Source organism: Lonchura striata, chromosome 13 (assembly GCF_050655825.1).
Source record: "Lonchura striata isolate lonStrDom1 chromosome 13, ASM5065582v1, whole genome shotgun sequence".
Classification (NCBI taxonomy): Eukaryota; Metazoa; Chordata; class Aves; order Passeriformes; family Estrildidae; genus Lonchura; species Lonchura striata.
Genome location: NC_140715.1, coordinates 17,015,668 through 17,043,051, shown reverse-complemented (window position 1 = coordinate 17,043,051; position 27,384 = coordinate 17,015,668). Strand labels below are relative to the sequence as shown.

Sequence of the window (27,384 nt, the reverse complement as noted above, 5' to 3'; positions counted from 1 at the left end):
GTCACTTGAGGGACATCTTAGGATGTGGGTCACGTTTCCACTTCTTAGAGAAGAAATTTGAATAAAAGATTTGGTGCCCCCCCCCGCCAAGCTCCGGAAGAAGAACAGCTGCTAAAGGCTGTTAATGTTAAAGCCCTCAATTAGGAAGAACACTAAGGAATTACACAGGAAGCTAGAAAGCTGCTCTGTAGCTAAAATAACTTCTGTGAGGTGCTGTGATAACAGGGTGAGACCGGAGGATAAATTGCCAGAGTGACAGTGCCTTCCTGCCTTCGAGGATGGGCCCTGCTGTGGGAAGGGTCAGGGCTCTGCAGGGAGTGGGAACACCTCGGGGTACCCAAAACTGGGACTGACCCTCTTGGCAGAACCTCCTTGCACAGCAGGGTCAGGCTGTCGGGAGCAAATCCTACAGACTAAAGGGAACTTCAGCATCACATCCAAGTGCTCTACTCGTTCCCACACATGCTGTGAAACTGGGTTGGTTTTTTTTATACAGGCATGGAAAAAGAGAGTGACTTCAGGGTGGTTTGTTCAGACCCTACAACTCGTGTTCAGGGGAAGCTGAGCTCTTCCAGGTGCAGAGAGCAGGGCTGAGCAGGAGCAGGCTGGAAAGGAATTGGCTCCATCTGGGCAAAATTCTGATCAGAGGAGGTAGGGAGGAGGAAGAGAGGACTTTCAGGAAGACAACCAATTTTTCTCCTTGGAAATAAAAAGCTTCTGGCATCACCTGCTGCTTATCTTGTTGCAGTGACATCTAGTTTCTTCCCAGGACTAAAGAGCACAACCCTGACTCCAATAGGAGCTTAATTGCTATTAATCCTGTTAATTGAATTTTGTTCTCCTGTGCCACTTCAGCACTGACTGAAGGAGGGAAATTGAAAACAAGGAGACTGAGAAACAAGCTCAGCTAACCTAAGGCATGTGACTCCTCCTGGTATCATAAATATGTGCCCCCTCCCTATTTAGGGGGAGGCTGGATGGTCTGGAGAGCCAGCAGTGGGATTGCTTTGGGAATGCACCAGGAAGAAGCAGATCCTGGCATAATTGGTTTTGAGGGATTTGCAGGCTGAATGTGAGTTCTTCAATTAAGTTGATTTTCAGGTAATAATGAGACTTTGGGTAGTAGGGGGACTAAGCATGCTCTCAGGGATTGCCCTGCTTTTGTAGAGCTTTATTTGAAATCTGGTGTGTGACTTATCTAGTTTCAAAACCAAGTATTTGAGAGGGGTGTCAACAAAGCTGATTTTTTTCTAGATGGTTCCTGTCCAGGGTGGACCTTTCTCAGATGGCTCAGAGGCACAAGCTTTCATGTCAAAGCTGTCTCTGCATCTGCTCCTGGGCAGAGAGGAGTTTGTTGTGTGCCAGCTTTTTGGGCAGCCCTGCTGTGCTGGCCCTTGCAGGGGTTTCTGGGCTCGCCAGTAACTCCCCCAGCAGGAGCCAAAGTGGGCTCCTGAAAAACACTTCATTCTTATTTGGATTTGTTCTGTTCTGCTTAAGGGAAGGCTTTTGAGAAGGGATGTTTTAGGCTGTGAGTTCCATTCCCTCTTATTTGTGTGGATTTTGTCTAACTTGATCTTTGTTTTGTAAACTGGTTTAAGTATCTCTCCTAGTGAATCCTTGGGCCTTTCACTTTTCAAATATGAAAAAAGCCAATGTACTGTTGGTCAAGATCCTGGTGGCCAGTTAATGGAAGAGCAAATTTGGGCATGAGAGGGGCTTGGCAAATAGATTTATTGTGAAGGGGGATTCCATCTTCCAATGAATTCTAGTAAAAAGAAGAGCAAGGTAAATGCTCATAAGTTTGAGAATATGCTAGAGAATCCACTTATCTGTTAAAAGCTCCTTGTGCTGAATGTTAAGGGTTTGCTGAGTCTCTGAGGGCCCAAAATCCTGCTGAGCTTGGTGGCTTTGCTTCATATTTTGATTCCGGTCTGAGCCAAGCTGCAAAGGCTGCCTGGAGGAGTTCATAGGAGTTTTGTGAGGGTGCTGTATCCCTGTGGGGTCAAGGCAAACCCCATAACTCTTATATAAGGTATTTTGGGTTTGTGGGCATGTCATGCAATTGCAGTTTCTAAATGAACTCTAATCCTGGTGTTTGAATAGGGTGGGGTGGTCTGCCTGCTCAATTCCAGGGTGTTTCTGAGCAGCTTGGGCTCCTCTTCATGCCACAAAAAGGTGGTGAGAGGTTCAGGAGTGGAAGAGGTGATGTCAATGCTCCAGAAAGATACGCAAAACCAAGGTTTTCAGTTGAGGGGGGAGACAAGGCACACTCAGAAATTGTTTCTTGTGACAAAGCACACTCGGAACTTGTTTCTTGACATATTTAGGAGCTGGTGTTTGCCTTTTCCTTCTTGGCGAACAGTATGGGCACGCGGTGTCAAATCCCATGACGTGCTGCAGGCCATGGGCAAACAGCAGCTCAGTGCCTGTCCCACACGGGGAAGGGCCTGATGAGCAGACAAGGATATTGCGTAGAAAACCAGTTGTTTTTTGGGGTCCGGGAGGGATGGGACAGGGCAGGTGACAGCAGGTGGCACTGTCTGCTGTGACCAGCCCTGCGCTGTCCCCGCTCCTGGGGCGCTCCTTGGGAGCAGCCACAGCTCTGCCTCCCTCCCTGGGCCCGGGTGGAGGGGCAGCTGTGGCACCTCTGCAGAGGTGGGCAAGTCTCCCTTTTCAAGGTGCTACTGTGACCTGAGGTCTGTGCATAGCGATTAATTCAAGGCATGCTCTGAATACCTGTTTAAAGCAGTGCATTTAGAGGTTCTTGATGCTAAGAAAAGCCTTCCCTCAGGATGGTACTTCTATTCCAGATTCAGCAAGGCTTCTACCCCCGCTGCCTCTAATAACTGCTGTTAGAGAATTGCATTTCATCTGCCTGAAATTCTCCTGCCACTTAAGCGAGATGCTGGACTGATTTCAGCTCTTTCCAGTATTGATCTGGCATTGCAGAGCTTTGTTTAAAGGTTGCCCCTCTCCATCCAAAAGGTTTTGGGATTCCTGCATCTTCACAGGGTTTAGAGAGCACTGTGGAACCTCGGGGTGAGTGGTAATGAGTAATTGTCAGCAGTTAGTGCTGAGCCCCAGCCATTGGAAATGATGAGAAAAATGAACCAGTGCTTCCCTGTAAGCCCTGCAATTGTGGGTTTTCTCTGCCACTGGGGCAGGAGTCCCACCCTGGGTCAGTGGTGTTGCAAAAGCAGAGAGACTTTCACTCACATGCTCTGAGGAACCCTGGGGACAGGAACTGCTGCAGTGAAAGGGAGCTGGGAGCAGCACCCCAGCCCTGCCTGGCCCATCCCACAGTGCCACAGGAAGAGTGGGAGCACTCCTGCAGCTTGGGTCCCTTCTCCCCAGCCACCTTTTAATCCTGAAAAGGTTTAATAAATGCAGCCACCACTGAAGGTGGGCTCTGGTGTTCAACCCCCGTGTGTGTGTGCGCATGCCATTCTTCCTCCTGTCTCAGGGCTGTTGGGATCACGGTGTTCTATCCCCACTCCTGAGCACTCCTGGGTGCTGGGGTGTTGGAGTCCAGCACATCCCTCTGGCTGGCCTGGCTGTCTCGAGACCCTAGCAGGGGTCTCAGAGACCCTGTCAAGAAGTCAAAAACATCTGTGTCTTTGATTTTAGCCCCTGGAAAACTGTCAACTCTGTATGAGGAATTATAACTCACAAGGGTTTTAGTAGTGTGATATTTAAACTAACACAGGGTGGAAAAGTAGAATTTTTTTAGAATGTAATTCAGGGGTACAAGATGGAGGAATCTGGGCGTGTCCTAGCCTTTTTCTCCTCCTTCTTGGCCTCCATGACTTGCTGTGATGGTGACACTTTTCTATTGGTTTAGGATAGGGACACACTGTCAAGCATAGATTTTAGGTATTGGTACAGGAACTGTAAACATGGTACATGTAATTTTGAGTATATATTGTGGGAGCTGCCCAGGACTCAAGGAGAGGCTGCCATAGCTTCTGTATTAGCCAGAGCTCAGCAGGTCAGAGAGAAAATATTATAGATAAGAAGAAATAAACAACCTTGAAAAAGCACAGTCAGAAGCATTCCAAGACCCCTCATTTGGCTGCATTTGGGCTAGGGAAGCAAAGACTCTTTTTGGATCTCTCTTGGGGTCACCCTGACCCTCAGGAATCCCAAGAGAGAAATCCACACTGGGGGAGGAAGGAGTGCTCATGACTCCAACAAATAAATAGCCATTTCAGGTGATAAAGCACTATTTTTTTTGCTGGTTGCTCCTCAGAGGCACACAATAGACCTGGTGAATGTGGGTGCTGTGCTCTTTGCTGGCAGTGTTTGAGTGAGTCCTGGCTGATGTAGAGGATGGCTGAGGGGGAGAGTCACTCCCAGGTACATGTGTCCCATCCTGAGCGAGCTGCCACCACGCTGGTGTGACCCCTGCTGATTTCCTGCAGTTTCCCAGTTGAAGGACAGCTCCCCTTCCAGCTCTGTCTGTGCCAGTGCCTCAGAGGTTTGTAGGGTTCCCTAAACCAAGTTTTGCCTGAGCTGGAGGAAATGAGGGCCATTTAAAATGCAGAGTGAGCTGGGATGTTCTGCCCCAGTTTTTAGCAGAAGGTAAGCACTGCCAGGAGCTCATGCTGTGTTTTGGCTGTCTGTCTACCTGTGGTTGCATCAAAGTTTGTCCCCTTACTCTGAAACCATCCATGCTGAGCTCTATCTTTTATTACAAGATGTAGGACTTGTCCTGGCTTATTTAAAACACTGTCTGTGTGCCCTGGCACTCCAGCTGGTCCTGGCTGCTGTGTCAGTGGCCTCCTCTGTCTTGCTTGTCTCAGATAATTTTTCTTCCAGGTCATTGACTCATGATGAACAGAAAATGCTCCAAAAGCTGAATCATATGGGGCATGGAGAAAACCAAAGTTACTTGATTTAGGTGATGTGATTCCTGAAGCATTTCTTGTGTCTGAGGTGCACCTGTCCATTCCTCTGATGGCCCCAGCCTGGGGCTGGGAGTCAAGTGCAGACAGCCTTGGGAGAGGCACTTAACTCTCTCCTTCTCATTGACGGGGAAACAGATAAAAATAAAGATGCTCACCTCCTTTGGAGGACAGTGAGAGGATTAATTGGTTAATGTTTGTGAAGTGCTTTGAAGTTGAAATAGGGCAGATTGGTGCTAACCTGGATTGCAAAAGCTCTGATGTGTCATAAGGAGGTAAAGGCCATGCTGAGGAGGCATTGGAAGCCTTAAAATCCCTCTTCCTCAGGTGTCAAGCATCTCACAGGCTGATCTGGTCAATAACAGGGATTAAGGACAATGACAACTGCAACAAAAGCCTTTCCCTCCCCATTAGTCCTGGGCCAGCCTGCAGGACGTGGAGTGGTGGGGAATGGAGCAGCTCCCGCTGGCAGCAGCGCATCCTGCCCGGCCCTGGGGCAGAGCTGTGTGGCAAGAAGGGCTGGCACGTTTGGTGATGAGTGAAATCTGGTTCCGGGTTCAGCGCTGGGGAAACCAGTGCTGAGTGGGGTTGAGCAAGACGGGCTTCTCCCGGGGAGGAGCATGGGAACCAGCGCACCCACAGCAAGAATGTGTTTGGTGACCTGGGCCCAAGCCACGGCGGGTGGGGGCGGCCGTGCTGGAGCTGTGTTTAGCCTGGGTGTGTGTCCACCCACTGCAGGTTGCTCAACAGGCTGGAGGAGGAGGAGGCCATGCTCACTTGGCTGCTTGTGGTGCCTGGCGAGGATTCCCAGTGCGATGGGATGGCCCAGGGAAGAGGGAGCTTCCATGGGGTGGGCAATGCTCTAGGTTTGGGGCAGAGTGCTCCTGGGGTTTGTGTGTCAGCCCTCAAGGCAAGCCCTCTGCATTGTCCACGTACTGCAAGGCATCCACAGTGGAAGGAGTCAAAACCCACTTTCTCTTTTCCTAGGGTAGTGGACAGAGCAAGGCTTTGTCCTGCAGTATAAGCAGTGACGGAAGCCGGCAGCAGAGTTGGCTGTCACACCCAGTGCTGTCCTGAATGACACCAGACTTGAAATTTTCTTTCTAGAAAGACAGATTCTGTGCAGGTAAGTCAGCATTCACCTGCCACCTCTCATCGACCCTGTAGTCTACCTCCCGTGGCACAAAGTTGCTGAGAGGCTGCTGGGTGCAGAACTGTGCAAGTCAACCCTCTGTCATCCCATTTCTCTGCTCTCCATGGTCCCTAGCAAGCAGACCACCTCCACACTGCTCCTGGCTTGGTGCCACTCATGATTCAGGGAGAAGTGGAGGTGGTGCTGCCCTTGGGGTGAGGAAGGTTGTGGTGGCAGCAAACGTGGAGGCAGAGTGAGCTGTGGGTGAGCCTGGCTCCAGACCAGCAGCAGGAGCCATGCCTGGCATGGGTTGGTCACTTGTGTGCATCCACATTTTCAGCAAAGACTCTTGGCATGAGGGATTCCCCTTCCTCATGGGATTGGCTTTCCCAAGCTTTGGGGCCAGCACGTGCTGCTGTGTTGGGTGACCTTGTAAATCTCCATTTGGAATTTGGAACAAAGCAAGGGGAGAGCAGACCCAGAGCCACCTGGCCCTGTAGCACCCAGAGCTGAGCTGCAGCCCTGCATGACCTGTGGGCAGCCAGACCCTCCTGGAGCACCCGGGCCTTGGCAAACAGATCAAGGGATTCGTGTGGGAGGGGATGAACAGCCTCCAGGGAGGAGCTGCCTGCTGGGGAAGGCTGGGGGGCAAGGTGGAGTCTGGAGGAGGATGCAGGTGTCTTTCACTTTCGTTGGCTCCTCCTGGGGCTGTGAGCCAAGAGGCAGCACTGCAGGCAGCACCTGCTCCTTCCAGGGAGCCTCCTGGTGTCCCTTCCTGCCTGTGCCATGTGTGTGCTTGGTGGTTACCCATGGTGGCTCTGCCCCATTCCTTTCCCCTGGGAAAGATCGAAATGTTGCTCCAGCCTTGTCATCCAAATGCCTTTGAGTGGAGAAGAGTCTGGGGACCTGTTTTACAAGGGTCAAACAGATGTAAATAGCTTTTCTACAAAGATTTCTGCTCCATTTCCCCCATCCCAAATACTCTAACAGCCCCTGAGGAGGTTTCTCTTTGCTTTGGTTACTGTACCCCGCTGAGTACTCAGCCCACACAGCCAGTTTTGGGCTCTGCAAGGTTTCTTGAAGAAAGCAGCCAAATGTTTGTTTTGTGGACACCCTTAAAACGCATATGGATTTTCCAAGGAACAGCCAAAGACAGGGGGGAGGGAGGAACCAAGAGGAACTCTTCATCTGGGTTGACTCATGCATCTTGCTTCAGCTGGGTTTATTATTCACCATGTACCCATTACTGCCTGGGGCCTGCTTAGCTCCATGCTCAAGAAAGGTTTTTTATTTTTCTGCTTAAACCACATCACTGAAGTGCTGCTGAGCACTTGTTTGCTGTTGTCATAAGTAAGTGCCTTCACTCCGAAGCTCTGGGGCAAGGCAGGAGACAACAAACTTCTTCGTCCTTTTCTGTAGAAAAGGGTTTTGTTTCTGGGCAGCCCTACACCACCCAGCCTGAAGGAGCTTTCCTCCCAGCAGGAAAACTGTCATGCCGAGTTAAATGGCATGCAAATGTGATGGTCTCGTTTGTGTGTTTCTGTAACAACAGCTGCAAGCAAAGGGTAAGACAGGGAGGTTGAGTTTTGCCTGCAAGGCCTCTTGTCCCAAGCGTTGGTTGGATGAAGGATGATTAAAGGCACAACTAATCTTGTTTGGAAATGAGGATCTCCCATGGAATGACAACTCTACTTTCTAGTGCTGTTCTCTACTCTAAGTGTGCTCATTTGTGTGGGCACTGAGTTCCCTCTGTAGCCCCCAGACCCACCTTCTCTGGAGGTCTGTGGTGCCAGGGACTGCAGTGCTGTCCAAGGAGATGCTGCCATTAAGGCAGGCCCACTATGCCTCCTAGGAGAAAATCACCAGAACTGCTACTTGGGCATTATTTTTGATGTTGGAAGTCCCTGTGGGAGCAAAATCCAATTATGTTCTAGTCCTGGGAGAAGTGAACCCTCAGAGAGGATGCTCTTTGGGAGGGTGTGCAGGGAGAGAAAGGATTTAAGGCCTCCAGGGAAGCAGTGATGCCTGATCTGCTGTTGTAAAGCTGAACTATTAAAATTATACTTTTTGGCCTGGGAATTCCTATCACACTGAAAGCTTCTGTTACAGGACCATGGTGAATGAAGAGGGGGAAACTCTCAGCTGCAGCTGGGTGAAATGGCAGCGCATTGTGAACTCTCCCAAATCTTGAGCTGTTATCATGGAGCTCAGCAGATGAGTGTGAAAAGATGATGGGGCCAGTGAACTGAATCCCAACTTCAGCTCCAGGCAGAGAAAAGAGCACCTTACCTTAACCACTGGCTTGTTTGGTGGCTGCTGGCAAATCTCTCCTTTTTCTGTATCCCACCTGATAAAAGCCAGATGTGGCTCTAGGTCAGCCTCTTCAGGCTATGGGAAAATGGGAAAATTGGTTCAGTTGGTGTAAAGCCTCTGGAAATTGATGGCCAGATACCCAAATGCCACATCTTTGTGTGCCCTGATGGAAGGGCAGCACCAGGGGCTCTGGGAGCAGTTTGGTGGGAAGCTGAGCCAGCAGCACCACCCCAGCCAGATGTTATTGTGGTAAGGGTGGCTTAATTCCCAAGGCAAGTCCTAAACCAGAAGGAAGACAGTGATAAAACCATGCTTTGGGAGATAGGAGATCCTGGGCTAGGTCAGAGCAGCCAGCTGATAAAGGACAAGCTGCTTGTTTTCTTGCCACTAAAATCCTTATCCCTTGCTTGCTGAGTGTGCCCTGTTGTCTACAACACAAATGACCCAGTTTGAATGGACTACATAAACCTTTGAGCTATGCTGATGAAACATTATAACAAAAATCTTAGACCATGCAAAGCATCTTTTAATTTAGTTTCACTTAATTTGTGGAGTGCTGGGGTTAAAAGTGAAAAATTAAACTCATGATAGAGAAGCCAAGTTCATGGATGTCCTGAAGTTATTCAAGTATCTTGAGAGGTCTTTATCCAGGGCAGGGGCAAGACTTTCCCACATCCCTTTGTTTTATGTGCTTTTGAGAGCTGTCTTTAGTCTTATCTTATTAATCCTGTTTGGTGCAGTGGTGCCACGGGAGCCACAGCCGCTGGCGTGAGGAGCTCTCAGTCTAATTTGAAACAAGATGGAACAAGGGAGCACAACCCGGAGTGGGAGGCACAGGGTGTAATGAGATCTCAGCTTTGATAGCCTCTGTGTTGCTCAACACCATGTGCTTGGGCACCTTGTTTGCAAGCTTGGGTCCCTTTTATAAATTTTGGGGAAAAATATCAACCCAAAAGGTCAAGACCAATATGTGGTTCCAATATGTGTTGGTTCCAGCTGTGCCTGAACTATTGATTTTAACTTCTAAAGCATTATCACAAGTGATTGATGAGGTAGTGATTTTTGGACATGGATTAGCCCAGCAGAGGTGGTTTTTTTTTTTACAGAAAGGGTTCAGTTGTGCTGCCTGAGGAGAAAAGTTACAAAAAGAAAAGAACTTCAGAGTGTGCTGGTGCTCTTGGAGCAGTAACAACACATGATACAAAACTGAGTAAGAGCAGCCAAAATAGGGAACTACGGCTTGGGGGGAATTTAAAGGTGAGGAGGGCAATGCACTGGTTTTAATGGGAACATGGGGAGTTATTAAAGGAAGGATGAGGGATCAGCAAGGATGGAGCTCATCAGCTGCCTTTAAAATGTAGGATGTGGGAAAACTGGGGGAAATGTGCTGGCATCTATCCCAGGCTGCTCTGATTTATTTTTAAATAAGGAATCTATCATTGTGAGATGTAAAGACATACAGCAGCTGTTCTCTGTGCTGGGATGTGAAAGTCCTTGGACATCCTGGGAACCAAGTGAAAGTGAATCTTCCCTCTCTCACTCTCTATTTATCCAGAGTAAAAGTTGATCAGCCCCTTCCTGACAAAAGTGAGGTGCCAAGTGTTTCCCCTTGATTTACTCCTTTTATGATTAGCTTCCCTCTGCCCTCACAGCATAATCTGGTTCAAAATGTCTGCAATTACCCCGGTACTGGGGATTTGGCACTGGGATTTGGTGACTCAGCCCAAGGCAGCCTGCAAGCCAAAGGACCTTGTTGCTTGGCCTGTGTTAATCTGGGAGCAGGGGTGGCTTTGGGAGCTGGGTTGCCCTGTTATGTGATCTTCTTTGAGCTTCTTCAACTCACAAAGCATCTAAAGGTAGGAGTGAAACTGCAGGAGGAGTAAAGGATCCTTTGTTAGAAGAACTGGCACAGGGGGATGTGATGGGCTTTGGGGTTAGATATGAGTATTTCTTACTGATCTTGGTGCAAGGGTGAGGCTGGAGCTCAGAAAAAAGCAAAGTGTGTGGTTGTTGGTTGGCTACAGAGAGAAGAGGCTCTGTGGGGAGAAGAGACCATTGCTGGCTCTGCTTTGGCTCCCAAGTACCTGTCCATCAGCAGCTCCTGTGGATGTCAGGGTTCATCTCCCCCAGGCTCCAAGAAAAGGGATTATTTCTACCACACATGAAAAGATTACAGAGTTTGGCATCTGCTTTGAGGTTCCTGCTGCCAGGCTTAGTAAAGAGGCTTTGGAGTGCTCAAACCAGAGAAATAAATCTGCTGCACCTCTTATCAAAAATAATGGATAGTAGTCTTCAAAGGGAGAGGAAGTGCCTTTGTTTTGTAGCCTACTTAAGTGTCCAGCCTGATTCTCGCCCTTTGCACTGGTGTAAGAGTCAGCGTGGAAAATAAACAGAGCTGATATGTCTAGGAATAGATTTGGCGAGTGGGTGGGACACCTCGGGTGCTGGGGAGGCTCTTCAAAGAGGAAAGGCTCTCTCCACCTGGGCTGCTGCCGGGGGGCAGGGCTGGGGCTCACCGGGATTGCACACGGCTGCCTGGGGGGGATTTTTATGGAGCAATCACGGTAATTAGCACGCACGAGTTCTTCCACGTACCAAACATTGTCGAGGGCAGTAATTCAGCCCCGTGCTTGTTATTGTAGTGAGTGTTGGGCAGGAATGTCCTGGGAATTTGTCGCATCCCAAGTGGGGGGAGCCCATCAAAATGTCCTCGAGTTGCTGATGTTGGCTTGCCACCCTGAAACAAAGGGCTGATGAAATAGTATTAGCCAAGCTGGTCGCTAATGAGGGCAAAAGAACATCTGGAGTCAGGTTTTGTTTATAGCTCTTTGTTTTGTCATTGTTAGGGAGACAGAAGAGGAAGTATCACTCATAGTATAAATCACAACATCCAAACAAAGGGCTGACATCTGTGTGTCATTTTGGATTTCATGTCCTTGGAATCTCCTGAGGTTTAAAGCCCAAAATTTTAGCCTAAGATGTTGGCAATCCACCCTGTGTTCAAAAGATTAATGTCACTTCAGGACAGGGACAAATAGGAATTCTAGAGCTCTAGACCAGGGCTGGTGTGTGCTGAAAATGCACACTTCAACTCTGGGAGCTGGCCCCAGCTTGGAATAACTTGGAATAACCCAGTACCTGGGTCCATGGTTGGCTGTGGATGTTGAGGGGAGCAAACAGAGCAAGCACAAAGAAAATCTTCCTGTGATAAAGTTTCATGTGGTTCAGAGACTTGCCAGCTGGAGGCTGCATCTCTATCATCATGTTTAATAGCCACTGATGGACCTGTCCATGAATTTGTTTAATTGACTTTTGACTCTCTTGAGGTGTTTGGCACCCACAACATCCTGGGGCAATGAGTTCCACAATACAATTACATTTTACAGGGAGGGGAAGAAAAACTTCCCTGTGTTTGTTTAAACCTACTATATGATAATTTATTTAGTATCCATTAATTCTAGTGCTGTGAGTAATCCTGAACAGCAGCTACTCTTTATTTTCTGTGGATTCCTCCTGATTTTGTGGACTGTCATGAGCCTCTATAGCCTGTTTTCCACCGTGGGAGTTGCTGTGAGTTTAGACAAAAGCCTTTCCCATTTCTGCTCCTCTCTGTGGCCAGGAGAGGTGTTTCCTGTGTCCTTTTACCTCTCTAAATCCCTGTTATGGTGATGATGGGGGAGGCCACAGTGCCACAACTGTGCAGCTGGGCAGACCCAGCAATCATAAGGCAGCACGACAGAAATAATTTGTTTTATCCTTTCCATGTTCCCTAACAGCTCCTATCAGGTGCTAAACCTTTCTAATTGCTCCTCTGGTAATGATGTGACCTTTGTTTGTGACCTTAGCCACAGAACTCCTTAATGCACTTCTGACAGTGATGGTTACTGTGGAGCTGTAATGTACAGGTAGAGCACAGCAAGCTTTTCTCTTCTCTCTCCATTTTTCAACCCTGAAATTTGTCTGCCACTTTCTTGTCCAGCCACTGTGTCCTGAGTGACTCGTGGTTTTTCTCTCAGTTGACTCAAAGCTTTGAACTCTCTCGAATCATTCAATTTGTCCCTTTGCTAATTGCCTTTTCATAGTCATTTACAAAAAGCTGAGCTGCAGAGATGCCTGTCGTGTCTCACCTCCACTGGGAGAGCTGACATCTTATTACTGCTTCCATTTTTAACCGTTTTAAACTCAAAGAAACTCTTCTTCATTTCTTCTCCTTCATTTTAAACTCAAAGAAACTTCTTTACATAATGGCACCTTAATTTCTTGTAACTGGTTTGTTAGAAAGGGAAGTTCATGGTGCCAAGCAGTGCCCACTTACCCACACTTCAGAGGACTGGGGCTGATGGGGCAGGACTTGTCTCCCAGAAACCTGTGATGAGTCTTCCCCAGCCTGTCACCTCTCTCTGTGTGCTTTGTTACTCTTTTTAGATGAGCTTTCCTGCCTTTCCCCCAGAGTGCTCTATGGAGCCTGAGCTGGGTGATTGCACATTTGGGCACCTTCAGTGCTGCTGAGAGGGGGATTTAATCCCTGACTGTGGCTCTGTGTTATCAGGATTTATCAGCTTATTGTGAATAAGTTAATTTAGCTTTTCTACTCTGCTGTTATCTTCCTTGGAGGCTCCCTTAGCCCTGTGATCAAGGACTCTTCAATGTGTTTTGTTATTACTGCTGTGGCTTGGAAAATTCTTCTCAGTCATTGGAGCATTTTGGCACAGTTGCAACTTTAGATTTTAGTCCTGGTTTTTACATTTTTGCTATTTGGACAGTGCTTCTCCTTAGTCTCATTTTACTGTTAATTGTCTCACTTTAAGCACACTAGCATTTATTCTGATTTTTTTTTCCCCCTTAAGCAATAAACATTTACTCTAATGACCTCTTCAAATGGTCTTCCCACCTCCTGGGTGTGTTTTTCCTTAAGGGCTTTTCCTTTTTAATTTTCTTTGAACAAGTGCCTGTGTGTTTAGGCAGTACCCTCTTCAAGCTAACTCACAGTAGCACGTTTTCAAGGCTGCCATCAGGATTTGTCAGTTTTAAGGTGCAAAGAGCCCTTGGCCATACACTTGAAATCAAATCCGCTGGTTCCTGGGTGCTGCTCAGGATGTGCTGAAGAGGCTCTTGTGTCAGAGGTCATAAATTACTGCTGGAGGGAGCAGTAACTTTCCATTTTCAATGTAAACATGTTCCCTCCTGCCAGTGATCCCATGTGAACAGGGACAGGGACATCTCCTGTTTGTCTCTGCTTATATCCATCACCGCCTCACTTGTCTCCCTTAAGGTTTGCGTTGTTGGCCTGTTCTGGGTGGGTGGAGGATGGAATAACTCTAACACTATAATGTCTGGGCATGGGGCTGCAATCCTAACAGTATCAGCTATTTGTTGATACAGTTATCTTGGTTGAGCTCTTTGAGCTCTCCTTAATGCTCAGCTCCTCTGATGCTCAGCTCCTCCACCTGCACAGCCCACTCTCATTCCTGTTTGATTTGTACCCACTCATTACCATGTTCTGCTGCTTATCTTCCCCCCACCAGGTTTCCAAGGTGCTGGTTATGTTAATAGCCCCATCTGAAACCAGGGCACTGCTGTTCACTCCCCTGGCCTTTTAGACTTGCCTGGATGGAAATGCACACCTGGTGTCCTGTGCTGTTCCCTCTCTGCAGCCCTGGCAGGGCTGTCAGCTGGGCCTGCTGTTTCCCCCTGACTGTTTTTGGCTTCTCTCCTATCCTTTTCTTCAAGGATACTAAATTTTCATGACTTCTCCACTGGAGACTGTATTTTCCCAAGCCACATGTCTTGTCAAACGTTTGGCTTTCCCACAATATTTAGTTTAAAAGACCTTCTTTATGTGCCAGTAGCCTCAATCTTTTTTCATTTGGATTTAATATTTGTATCTTTGCTGTACAGGTTCCTACTTGTTTAAGCCTGTCCTCGGAGTACTACACTCTGCACTTTGGGGTGACCCTGGATTTCATTATATGGCACTTGGGGAAGCATTTCTGAGCATTTTATTGAGTTGGTCCTGGCCTTAAGCTGAACCTTGCCTTCAAGATTGCTCTCTCCATCCTGCTTTGGTGGTGACCTATATAGACCTCCCCAGGAGTTGCTTCCCAGCTCAGAAGTGAGAGATGAGAGATCACCACATCAGCATTCAGCACACAACTGATGTTTCGGTCCTCAGTTGTCTGTTGCCATTGCACTGAGTCAGATGTTTGGAAAAGGCCTTTGGATGCCCACAAAATGGGGAAAGACTGAGTAAATTATTCCCTGGACAGTGCCATAATCATGTGTAAATACTTAGACATGTTTCTTTTGGTATGATTTTTGCACCTTTTCAAAGCTGTTGCATTTTGAGGGGTCCCACAAATCTCCAGTGAGAAGCTGCAGGGTTGTCTTCCATCCCTGAGCAGCATTTGACTGTTTGTCCTATTGCTCAGTGGAAGGTGAATTCATGTCCTGTTACTTAGGGATTCAAAATCCTCTCCATTACATTCTTAACACAAATTCTTGATCCCTTGTGTAGAATGTGCTGTCATTTCTGGGTAATTTCACTAAATCACATAGTCTAAGCATCCCACACATTGGTGAAACATAGCCCCATGGAATGAAAATGTTTATTTTTGTGTGTGTCTGGGATGTTGCAGTGATTTGCAGTTGCTGTTGCAGTGATTTGCATCATTTAAGTGAAGTATTTTGGGTTTATGTGAAATGTGGAATATAGAAAAGCTCAAGAATGAACCAAAGCATCTTATTTTGCCTGAAAAATAATTTAACTCCCCTCAAGTCTTTGGGTTTTTCTGGTAATATTTTTTTTCTGGAACTGATAATGACCAGAAAGTGAATCTTAGCACCACTATAACCATGGTGCAGCGTATGTATGTTTGCTTAGGAGAAAATATTAGAAGAGAGATTGCCCAGACTTTTTAGTAAGTAAAAGAGACTTATTATTTGTTTGTTATTCATTAAATCTCCAGCCTGAAGATATGCTAATTATCTTAGATGTCAGTCTAATCTGCAAGAGGGCATCTTCAAAAGCATGTGGGAAAAGGGCACATGCATATGGTAATTTTTGATTCATTATTTGATTCAATACCTTGAAAACAAGTAATAAATTCCATTTAACTCCTTGCTTTTGTAAACCTGGTGATGGGCATAGCACTTAGGGTGGGTTTTAAAGCTGCAGCCAGAGGATTCTTTAGAATTAGTTCTTGTTTTGCTCAGAGCAGTGATTTTTTTTTTTTTTCCTTTTTGAACCTCCTCTTTCAGCTTGTTGATTTCTTTGGTGCTGCTCAGGAAAGCTGCAATTCCTTAAAGGATAACCAAACCAAAACCCAACCAAACCTCAGTGACTGTATTACACAGCTGATGGAAACTGCTCTTCTTTGTCACTGCTCACAAACCATGGAACTGCTGCCCAGAGATTCCCAGACTCAGTTTTGGAGCAGAAAGGCACTGGATAAAATGGTCTTGGCACAACTTCAGACTGAAAATCTGAGGGTGACATGGGGTGCCCTGGGCAGAGCCAGGCACCGTTACATGGCCACCCTTGTTTCCAGCCTGGCATCACCTTTGGATCCTGTTATTCCTCTGCCAGATGGAGGAGCCCATTAGCTGTGATAGGCCAATCAAACAGCTCTAATTGATCTAGTGATGTGGTTACTGGGGATGACAAGGAGATGAACTTGATGACCCAGGAGGTCCTTTCCACTTGTGAGCTCCGTGGAGGCAGCACGGTGCTAATGCCAGAGAGAATCACGAGTGTTTCTGTCCTGCATCTCTGGAACCAGGCTCCATGGCATCTCCAGCTCTGCCTGGCAAGGCTGAGTGTGTCCCTAAAGTCAGCACTGCAGCCAACAGCACATGGACCCAACATGTCCATGATGGATACATGACAAAAATAGCATTTGGGCCCTGAGTGCTGTTGGCTGTGTCTAATCCTGAGCCAGAGACAGGAGGACAGACCTGCACAGGCAGTAACTCAGCCAAGGATGAACCTCTGCAGTGAAGGCAGGGCAGGCAGCAGCAGGGATTAAGTGTATGTGCAACAGGTTTAGAAAAGAAAAGGGCTCTGCAAATACAGGAGACCTACCTTGCTACAAGCAAGGACTGGAGGAAATGAAGGGGGAATTCCTGAGGCAGCAGCTTGGTCTCTGCTCCCGATCCCCAGGGCTGCCTGTCACTAGATCAGTGCTGCAAAGGGGAGGTATCTTCTTTAATTTTTAAAAATTTTATTCACGCTGTATGTGGAGTATGCTCCTGTTTGTACAGATGTGCTCATGTGCAACAGCTGGTGTGTGGCATTCTCAGCTCCCTAAAAAGCTGCAAATACAAGCTTTATGCAAATTTCCTCCTTCCTATTCAGAACGCTCTGTTCCTGCGGCTGAAATGTTGCATTATGGCTATATTTTCAGTTGGGAAACAAAGCCTAAATACAATCCCATCCCTGGAAGGGGCCATAAACTGGCAGATTGCAATGGTCCACCAGGAAAAAACTGTTTTGTGGTTTTTGTAGCATTAAGGACAAACACCTGGAATATGTTCAGCCAAAACATTAGATGCTTTAGAGCAAAGTGAACATCAAAAGGAGCTGAGCACCCCTGCTGCCTATTTAAAATTTTATTGGTTTGACCAGTCTGCCAGACACTTTTACCTGGTGATAAAAAGAACTGGACCATGATCTAGACATTCCTTAAAAAAATTGATTCAGGTCTTTCCTTGTTTCAGATCTAGGATGCTGTTGCCTGCCATATGTCACTCCTGGTAGCCAATTTCCAAATCAGTCACTGCTGGTGGACATGTTGATTCCCCTGGTCATCAACCATTTGTTGGCTGATGTCCACCATTATCCTGGTGATTCAGCTGCAATGGGAAATGGGGTGTTTCTTGGGTTGGATATGGGTGCTCAGACTGTGGGAAATAGTTTTTAAATGCAAGCAAAAAGCCACAGGTAGTTAAATGTACCAAGGTAAACCTCTGGACTTCCCAGTATGAGTGCATTCCTGCTGCAGGGACAAGGGCTCTGTCACAGGTTTGTGTGCAGGGGAAGCTGTCCTGGCTGGAATCTGTCAGGGTGTCCTTGTGCTGCTGCCAGAAAGGGCCTGGCAAACACCCTCGTGGGCACAGGGATTCTCAGCTCAGTAGTGATTATACCAGCTGAAAATCAGCACAAACCTGCAGGAGCTGGGTGGCTGCAGACACGTCCTCTGGGGTGTCGACTGCAGCACAGGGGAGCAGATTCCAGGGTCATGTTTGCATGAGACTTGGGTGTTGGTGTGTGAGCGAGGACTGAATGGAGATGCTTTAAGTGCATTAGACCTCAAATGACTCCCCAAAATACTGATGCATTTCTGGTGATTTCTCTCTGCAGCATCAAGGGCTGTGCCATTATCTTTGATAAGGCTAAACTGTTCCTTCAGCAGCCAGAGTGATGCTATTGAATGTACTGATGCTGCTTGGAAAAATGCCTCTCATCCACAAAAAAATGTGCTTAAAGCTTTTTACATCTTGTGTAAAGGAACAACTGTCCTCTTTCCCAGGTACTGCTGTATGACCAGCACACTGCAGAAAGGTTGTACAGTGACTGAAAAGTGATAGTTTTGGGTGCCTTAAACAGGTTCGGCAGTTTTCAAATTAAAAATAGGGTGTTTGAACCAAATGCAAATATTTATTAATTCTATGTGCTCTCCTTACATTTGGGGGATATGAAATCAGATAATCATAGTGGTTTGGATTGGAAAGGACCTTGAATAGAATCCAGTTCCACCCCCCTGCCATGGGCAGGGACACTTTCCACTGTCCCAGGTGGCTCCAAGCCCTGTCCACCCTGGCCTTGGGCACTTCCAGTGATGGGGCAGCCACAGCTGCTCTGGGCAATCTCTTCCAGTGTCTTGCCACTCTTATAGTTAAGTTTCTTCCTAATATCTAACCCAACCCTACCTCTTTCAGTGTAGGCCCATTCCTCCTTTGTCCTATCACTTCATGCCCATGTAAAAAGTTTTTCTCCAGCTTTCCTATAGCCCCCCTTTAGGTACTGGAAAATCTAATGTATGGAAAATCCATACTTCTAATGCAAACATATTCAACTTTCAGCTGCAGTTGCCTTTTTTTTTTCCTTCTGTGAGAAAAATTGATAGTTTTCTTTGGAAACTCTCCCTTTTGGCTGGCAGCTCCAGTCACAATCCAAGGCAGCAGATGCCTCAAGCAATGACAGTGTGGTTTTTTGTCACGTGCAAGTCCTGAAATGCCTTATTCTCAGTTACCTTCTACAGGGCAAGGGAATTTGGGATCTCATCTTGCTGTGGGCTCCTCTGGAGGAGTAGCTGAAGCTTTGGGGGATCCCATGGGTGGCTCAGGGCTCCTGCCACGGGGCTGGCTGTGGGATCGGGCAGAGATCAGAGTTCCACGGCGCAATTAGGAGAGTGGGGCGTGGTGATACTTCAATCTGAGAGCAGCCACCACCCACACGGGCGTTTTTGGCCTCCTGCTGTCACTGCAGCCATGGGTGCTGGCACTTAGGCCGCCACACCCCTCGGCCGATTCCGGCACTATGGAGCCTTGGCCGCCGATAAAACATAAATAATAATTTTGCAGAGGGGAAAGACACTGTGTTCTCGTGGCTTGCTGTTCAGGTGGGGGGGTGGGAGTGAGGGTTTTTGGGGGGCATGGAAGGGCTCAGCCCTCATGAGGGGGGCAGGTGGTTGGTACCACTCGCTGGAGCATCACTTAGAGGGTCTGGTGCCTGCACAGGATGGGCAGAGTTACACAAGTGCAATCCTCAGTGCTCTCTAGGCATTCCTCTCACTGTCTGCAGGAATATTATCTCAGGACAGATTTTTCTTCCTCTGTTGAAATTCTGCTGTTTCAGTAGCCTAGTGACAGTCATTGTCTTCCATTTCCATGTGTGAGTTGAATCCAGAGTCAGAAGAATTTCTGCTTTGTTCCCAAACAATAGGGCTGCGTTGTTTTGCATGATGGCTCTGGCTTTTCAGCCGGTGTGCTGTGCTTTGCTGTTCGCTGTGGTCCCGCCTGGTGCTCAGCAGAGGCTGGAGAATGCCCACAGTGAATCCTGGCAGTTGTGCAACGCTACACACGGAGTAAAACTCCTTTCTAACCCCTGCAGGCGATCAGTTTACACCCTGAATGATGAGATTTTGATTAGCCTTATCTAAGCTACAAACACTGTCAGGGAGGTAAATCGGCTGGCACTGGGAAGGACTGTCACAGCGCAGATCTTGGTGGCCTTTGGAGGCTCCAAGTGCTGGGCAGCTCCAGGGGATGTCGTGGTGCTTTGCCATGGGAAGTCCTTTCAGCGTGCAGATGTTACTTGCTGAGGCCTTGTAGATCAAACCCCAGCTCCTGCCATCTCCAGCCTGGCGATTTTCAATGAGCAAAACCCGCCCAGGAGAGTGTTGACAGCAGGAATGGCAGCTGCTTCCTCGGAGTCGGCAGGGAGAGCCTGTTGCCTCAATGCTGGATCTCCCTCTGAATGCAGAGAGCAGTTCCAGCATCCCCAGCCCCACATGGCATCAGCTGCAGCTCGGGGAGCAGCTCTGCTCTCCCAGCGAGCAGAGTTTCCCAGGGCAGCTTTATTCTTCTGTGAACAAAAGCTGCTGAGCTGCAGGGAAGCTCCTGGCTGGAAGGTGGGTCCTTTCCACAGCCAGGCTGAGGGGTGGAATGAGACTGGGCTGTGTGTTGAACACTCAGATGCATCTCTCCTCTGGGCTCCTCTGTCTTATATTTCACATCTAGAAGAAAAGTACATTAAAAAAAGATTCAATCCAGCTTTAAGCCAGAGCTGCTTGTACTCCTCAGCCTGATTGGAGGGAAGGAGAGCTGATAAGTTAATCAGTTTTCAAGGTCAGGAGGGATCGATAGGACCAGTCAGTCTGTGCTCTGCAAATCAGAGCCCAGACACAGCAGTGCCTCCTGGAGCAGGCCTGCCTGGGAGGCAGCAGAGTTGTTTTTCCTCGTGGGAGGATCTCTGGCACAGCAGGGACGAGCTCCAGTATAAGACCAGGGATGAATAGACTGAATTAGGTGTGACCCAGAGGATAATGCAGCATTCTGCATCTTAATGTATCCATCTGTGAAATGCAAATAATAATAGGGGAACCCTGTAGGGATTCATTAGTCCTTTGAAGAAGGCATGTGTTACATGCTATTATTTTGATCTTCCGAAGTTGCCTGCCTTTTGGACCTACACCTCTCACTGTTGCTCACTTCCTGATTCATTTCCCCCTCCTCCCTGGCACTGTCAAGCCAAATCAGCAGTGGCAAAGGCCTGTCCAGGCCAGTCAGCCACATGTCATGGTGGCTCATGGCCTGGGGAGGGTTGAAAAGATGAGGTTCATGCTCTGGTCCCAGCACAGGGGACTGGAAATTGCTGCCATGGCATTGCAGGTGTGACAAGGACAGCCAGGAGCTTTCTGTGCTGGAGGATGTCCCCGGGGCATGTGGTCAGTCCATAACCTCAGATGCTTTTTGTGACTTTCAGGTCAGAGTTGAAAAGGTGGATTTGGGTGGGAAAGGAAACCTGGTGACAGGGAAGGGTGTGACTCATGAGACACTGGGTCCAGAGGAGGCTGCAGCAGATACTGCATTTAGGGGAAATTCTTAAATGCTCTCAGTGCACAGAGATTTGCAAAGCAATTATTCCAAATTAAGCTTATCCACTTTGTCTCCTTTTGGTAGAGTAAGTTCACTTGACACAGTTTTTTTTGGGTTTGAGTGGTTTTAATTCTTCAGTAAGGACTTGCTGCACTCTGGATGTGTTTCTGGAATGCATTTTACTGAGGCTTTGTGGATACATAACATTCACTGTACAACTGACTCTCAGAAGTGGATGAAATCAGGAAATTCCCATCATTCCTATCCTGGCCTTGAGCAATTCCATCTCCTTGGTGAGCTGCCAGAGTAGGAGTAGTGCTCCAGGATGAAGGGAGTTAACCTGCAGCATTTCCAGGGATGCAGCCAGGAATTGTGACCAGCCAGCAGCTGCACTGCACACCCAACACCACGCTGGGAGCTCAGCAGCCTCTGGGGAAAGACATTTATTGTGTCAGACTGCTGGAGCCCTGCTTTGGGCTCAGGAAGCTTTCCTGGCTGAAGGGAAGGGCTGTGGTGGCCTTGGGTACCTGCAGTGACAGTGGGATTGCAGGATGACCAAGACTTGTTTGAGATCTGGGCTGCAGCAGCAGAGGGTACAAATGGGAGCTCTGGGCTGACTCAAATTCATTTCCATCAACTTGGGGTTTACTGGCTTCTTGGCTGATCAGCACCTGGATTTTGGTCTTGGAAGGGCAGGCAAAGCTTTGTCCAGCATCATAAATCTTGTTCTTGCATGGGATGTGTGGTGAGGAGCCTCTTAAGCTCTGCTGGAGTGGGTGAATTTGTAGCTCCTCTTGCAGCAGAGTCTGGCCCAGGGTGGGTGCATGAATGAGTGTCTTGGGCAGGGAACCACCCTGTGTCTCTGAAGTCCCTCTTTTTGCAATGCCTCACTCTGGAGTTATAAGAGGACAGGTTTGGGTTGGGTATTAGGAAGAAAGTCTTCTCTGTAAGGGTGGTAAGGCTCTGGCACAGGTGGCCCAGAGCAGCTGTGGCTGCCCCTGGATCCCTGGAAGTGTCCAAGGCCAGGCTGGATGGGGTTTGGAGCAGCCTGGTCTGGTGGGTGCTGTCCCAGCCCATGACAGGGGATTGGAGTGAGAAGATCTTCAAGGTCCCTTTCATCTCAAACCATTCTGTGATTCTGTGAACTCATGAGACTGCTGAAGTTGAGAGCTCTGGATTCAGCTTTGGCTGTGAAGCAAAACAGCATTTACTCTGTGCTTCCTTTGTTAAATATGCCAAACAACTCTGTCTCTTCCCTTTTGTCCCTAAGGATCTCTGGGCTGGAGAGGGACATAGTGGTCAGCTGGAAAAGAAAGGAGTTTCAATATTTTATAGAAATTAAGTGTTGAGCAGTGGTGCTGATGGGGTTCCTCAGAAGAAGAGAGATGGTGGGAGGTAAAAATTGCATCAATCGGGATGGAAAAGCACATCTATGGTGGGAATTTAGTCATGTCTGCAGTTTTATGAGGACAAATGGTGCTGTGAAAGAGACTGGCACTTCTGCCAGGGAAAAAGTGGATGAAACATGGGCTGCAGATCCTCATCTGGGCTTTTTGTCCCACTTTGTGGTGGCTTTGGAGGCCTGACCCAAAACACTGCCGTGCTCTGGGGTGAGAATGGGACAGCACAGCCCATGTCCTCAAGCATTTAGGGCAACTTCAGAGCTGCTTGGGCTGGAGGCTGGCATTCAAACAGTGGAGAGCTACCAAAGCACAGATGGTTCAACAAAACCCACAAACCTAACCAAAAAAAATCCCCAAGCAAACCCCCCTTCCACTGCCTTAAAAAGAAATCCCAAACCAAAACACCCTAAAAAACCCCAAACCAAACAGCACCCCCAGCATCACCATCCAAACCAATTAATGCTGCCAGGAAGCTTTTCCCTGGTAAAAATATCCCTAAGTGAAGCTAAACCCATTAGGAAGGAGGTGATACTGCCTGCAAAACAGTGCCATGTCATTAATGGGAAGAAAAACAACTTCCTGAGTGGACAAGGCATCTCAATTATTTTTCTGTGTATGAATATATTTCTGTGCGGGCACAGGTTGTGAAGGAATGAAATATGGGAACATCAGAAAAGGGGAGAATGGCTGTAGGAAAAGGAGTGTGATATTCATCACTAATTAGGGTATAAATAATTTGGCTGCTTATTGGACTCCCTTCCCATTCTCCTTGGGGCCCTGGAGAGGGAAGAGGTGAATGCCCACTGTGGCTGTGTCCTGCCTGCCGCAGTGCTGGCCCAGCTTGCTGGCTGCAGGATATTGTTTTTGGGTTTTCAGCTGCCATGGGGTTCCCTACATTTCATGTTATGCTTCTATTTTCTCCTGTGTTTTCCTAGTTACTCCTTCATGATTATTTTTATCCTGATTCCTGTTTTCATAGCAGAATGTGGTGAAAAATAGACTCAGTGAGAGCTGTCCTACCAGGCACAGCATCATTATATGCTGTTTACTTTTCCAAATTTCTTAACTGAGACATGAACAAAAGATACCTTTGCAATTTCTCTTCTTGCCCTCATCTGCTTTGCTCAGTGGCATTTTGCTCTCTGGCTGTTTGGCATATATTTTTAAAGTAAGATTAGCTAGGTGCTGTGCTAAAAATATATTAATAAAGCATTGGGATCATCTCTCTTCCAGATCCAACCCTATGGGATATAAATTCCTATGGAAATTAATGGGCTGTCTGGATTTCAGTGCAGGATTGAGACTTCATGGTGTAGATGGATCAATACGGTGTAAATCGATCAATACAAGCAATCAAGGGAGTCGGGCAAGGTTTCTGCTTAATACACTCCTGCTGTCATCCCTCATTGTGCCCAGGTTTGTGAAACACAAATAATCCTGCAAACCATGAGGCTTTGCTGGGTCCTCTCCATCCCTTCACATTTCATTCCATTGCTGGGTTTTTTTAGGAGGTTGTCATTGTGCAGTAGTAATTAGGCTGGGAATCCTTTCTGGTTTTTTCCTTCTTGAGTTTTGTTGCTGAATGTGGGTCTGGTTTTGGTATCAAGGTGTGTTTGGGCCATTCCGAGCTTCTCCCACATGTTGGTGTGGGTGTAATTGGTGGACACGGTGGGAATATGGGAGAGTGGGGTGGTCACAAGGCCAGTGTGGGGTCAGGACCTGTCTCTCCCTCTCCTTTTCCTTGTCCCACTGCACTGCCACGCTGGGAGCTGCTCTCACCTGGCCAGTCTGACCTGATCTGGCACCCACTCTGCTCCTTCAGGAATAGGGCAGTCAGCCAGGTGTCTTAAATCAGGGAGTTGTTTCATTTCTCAGTTGGAATGGAACTTTTGGAGGAAGAGAAAATTTTAAGAACAAAACCCTTTATAAAAATGCGCTTCCCGTTCCCAAACCCTCCCACCTCATGGCTGACTCATGGGCAGACGCCTCAGTAACAAATAGCATCTTTTGTTTTTTGTCCTTCAGATAGATTTCCAAGCTCTAACCACTTTTAAACTACCATACACTTTATTTTTTTTTTTTTTTGCTTTTTCTCTTCCAATTCTCCCAAGGATTTACTGACACATGCTCTGTCAGCTTAGTTTTCCTCTCTTCCTGTTGGCCTTCCCTCCAATTCCACGCCCAAATACGCATACAGGAATTATCTCATGATTCAGGACAATACACAGCTCTTCAGATCTGCCATGAGCCATCTGCATGGCCTTGGGCAGTTTGCTGCTGTATTGCAAACTCTCCACTGTGAACCTGCACACCATTTCAGTTTGGCTTGAAAATAAATGTTAGGGGTGACCACACTCCAAATCAGGGCAGTGCTGGCTTGGCTTTGGCTCCAGTTGTGAACACGAGCAACTGTTCTGTTCTGTGAAACGTGTGGCAGCAGTTTATTACAAGGATTTATACTGGGCTCTGCTGGCCTGTCTGGCCAGGCACATATGTCATGCAGAAGTATGTTTTCTTCCTCAGATGGTGCTGATCTGCCTCTCTGCACAGCCACAGCCTGTGCTCGAGCCCCTCATTGCTCTGGTTTGCTTGACTGACTCATTTATCCACCCCTTTCAAACCTTGCAAATGACTTTTCTCTCCAAATTCTTCTCTTTTCACTGGAGACAAGGCACACAGCTTCTTCCCACGTAAATCACATTCCAAAACTTTGATGTCATCTTTATTTTCCTCTCTCGGGACTCCTGAGAAACCCTGTGCAGGATGATTACTTTCATCTTATCTCTTCTTTGGAAAGCCCAGAGCAGGGCTGCTTTGCTGGACCCTTTAGCATCAATAACAACACACCTCAAAGAGCAGCATCTATAATGGTCTGCCAGGTCCCACCTGGGCTGAAGAAAGGCTTTCACTAATAACACTGCATATTTATTTTTCCTGAAGACAACAGGGAGAAACTGGGAAAGGATGAGGATTTGTCAGTGTGGTTTTATTATTAACACGGCTGCTATGAGCACTGTAGCATCAAACCCAAAGAATTTCAACAAAGCCTCAAACTTGATGCTTTTCAATGTTTCCTGAATGTTTACTCTTCAGGTTCACACTGAGGTGCTTTAATAAAAGCAGACTGACTTCCAGAGGTTTTTATGACGTGGCCTTCCTGTTGTCTCTTCTGCAGCCAAGTTATTGAAACAAACCCCTTTCAGCTCTTTTGTTGAGATATGAAAGGTACTTGTGGTGTGGTGGCTGTGGAGTCTTGCTGCCTTATGAACCACCCTGAGGATGGCAAGAATCCCTCTGGCTGTGTGGGGGATCTGAAGTGATCTATTTATAATTTTCTTACCTGGACAAAATGCGGGGAGTGACTCAAATATGTCCCATCCTTATGGAAATTAATTGTGTTAATGGGGTCATTAGAATTTAGAGTAGTGTCAACAAACTGGTTTTTGCAGCTAATGAAGGCTCTTGGGAAGGTTATGTCATAAGGGAGGCGGAGAACCTGGTCATCTATATATATGTGATGAGCCCTGAGCCCTTTCTTTGGGTTTCATTGAGCAATGCTCTAGTAGAGTCAACGTAGGCAAACAGCTGCCACCACCCTCACCATGAAAATAGAAGGTGCCTCGGTGGTCCTTGCTCTGGCATTTTTCTGCTTCTTCTCAGGTCAGTAACTTGTGATGTTCTCTGTGCTGGAATCTGGGACTGGCAGAGGACGCAGCCTGGGAGTGCCCATAAAGACAGAGAGAGAGGATTAGAGAGCTTTTGTTTTTTAAAAAGTGTGGTGGTATAGAAGAAGCCCACCATTTTATTTTTGCTGTACTACGTGCGTTGGTTTGATATAACATGTCTTGCTAACTACTCTTTCTTTTTCATGTGGAAATAGTGAAGTTTTATTGGTAGATGAAAGCATCAATTTTTAATAGAATTAACAGTTAAAGAAGAAAGCAAAAAAAAAAAAAAAAAAAAGCCAAACAAAAAAAATCAAAAAACAAACCAAAACAAAAAAAGCCAGACCCCCATTTATCTAAGTGGAAGAATACCAATTTCCAACCAGACTGAATTCTTCCATAAAAGGCCCAACTTTGAACAAAAATGCAATACAATTTTTTGTAAATTCAGAAAAATGGTAATGTCTTGTCAACACTTGCTAAGGAAGGCATTTTCACATGGCTGCAGTAATTTGGCTACAATAGATAGACTTCAGCAGGAGTTAGGTTTGAAGCAATGGTCTTTCAATTTCCTGCTAGTTTCTATTGAAAAAGCACTAATGGAAGATTTCTTGACAGTTTCTTGCAATGCCACTGATGATGAAAAGGAGGATGAAACATATTATACCAGCTTTAAGTGGCTTAGTAAAAAGAAAGAGGTATCAGCTACTCACCTGCTGACTCATTATTAATTTGATAATTTGTGTGAAGTACTGCAAATGGAATGGGCCCTGAAAAGGAATTTGTCATTTTGGACAAACAACAATGGCCTAGCTTTGGTATCCCAGTTTTAAGGAATGGTGAAGGATGCCAAAAATATTTGTGTAGGTTTGATGCAACTGCCAAGGCAAGGGTATACAATAATGAAGAAACAGTTACTGAACTATCCTTGGAACTTGGATTTTAAGCCTGAGAAAAGTAACACAGTAAAGAAGGGCACAAAGACACTCAAAAAAATGGATGTGATTTTGCATTTGAATGACAAAAAGTGCAATGTTCCAGAAAGGACTGAGCATTAGAGAATTTCTATCTGTGAAATAATGCATTGGATTAGCTTTTATCAAGAGGTATTTGGGTGGATTAGGAAACTGCATCAAGTATTTTAATTAAATGCTTTTGCTTTAAAATTTCCCTTCAAAGATTTTTGTATGGTTTCATTGTTGGTTTTTCTGTCGCAGATGTTGCCAGTCAAGCTTCGATTAAGGCGAGTCCAACCTTTTCTATTCTGCTTCTCCCTTTGTCTTGCCAATTTACACTGCTTTAATGCATGCTCTGAGCAAAGTCCATTTAGATGCACTATACTTAGATATTATAAAGCTTTTTCAGTGGTG

The 27,384-nt window shown here is 46.9% G+C and overlaps 1 protein-coding gene across 4 annotated transcripts in view; it reads left to right on the top strand.

The window, feature by feature from the left end:
- The first annotated feature begins 986 nt into the window (after positions 1-986).
- Positions 987-27,384, top strand: part of LOC144247145 (serine protease inhibitor Kazal-type 5-like) — a 40,703-nt gene continuing 14,305 nt past the window's right edge. For 3 of the 4 annotated variants that reach the window (XR_014958337.1, XM_085591465.1, XM_085591464.1), the window contains exons 1-2: positions 25,860-26,009; positions 27,232-27,257. Coding sequence is in view for 2 of the 4 variants with exons in the window: in XM_085591465.1 (XP_085447591.1) it covers positions 25,952-26,009; positions 27,232-27,257 (84 nt within the window). In the remaining 2 variants the exon portion in view is untranslated. Of the gene's footprint in view, positions 1,102-25,859; positions 26,010-27,231; positions 27,258-27,384 lie in introns of those variants that run through there. The other variant, XR_014958338.1, reaches the window with a different exon arrangement.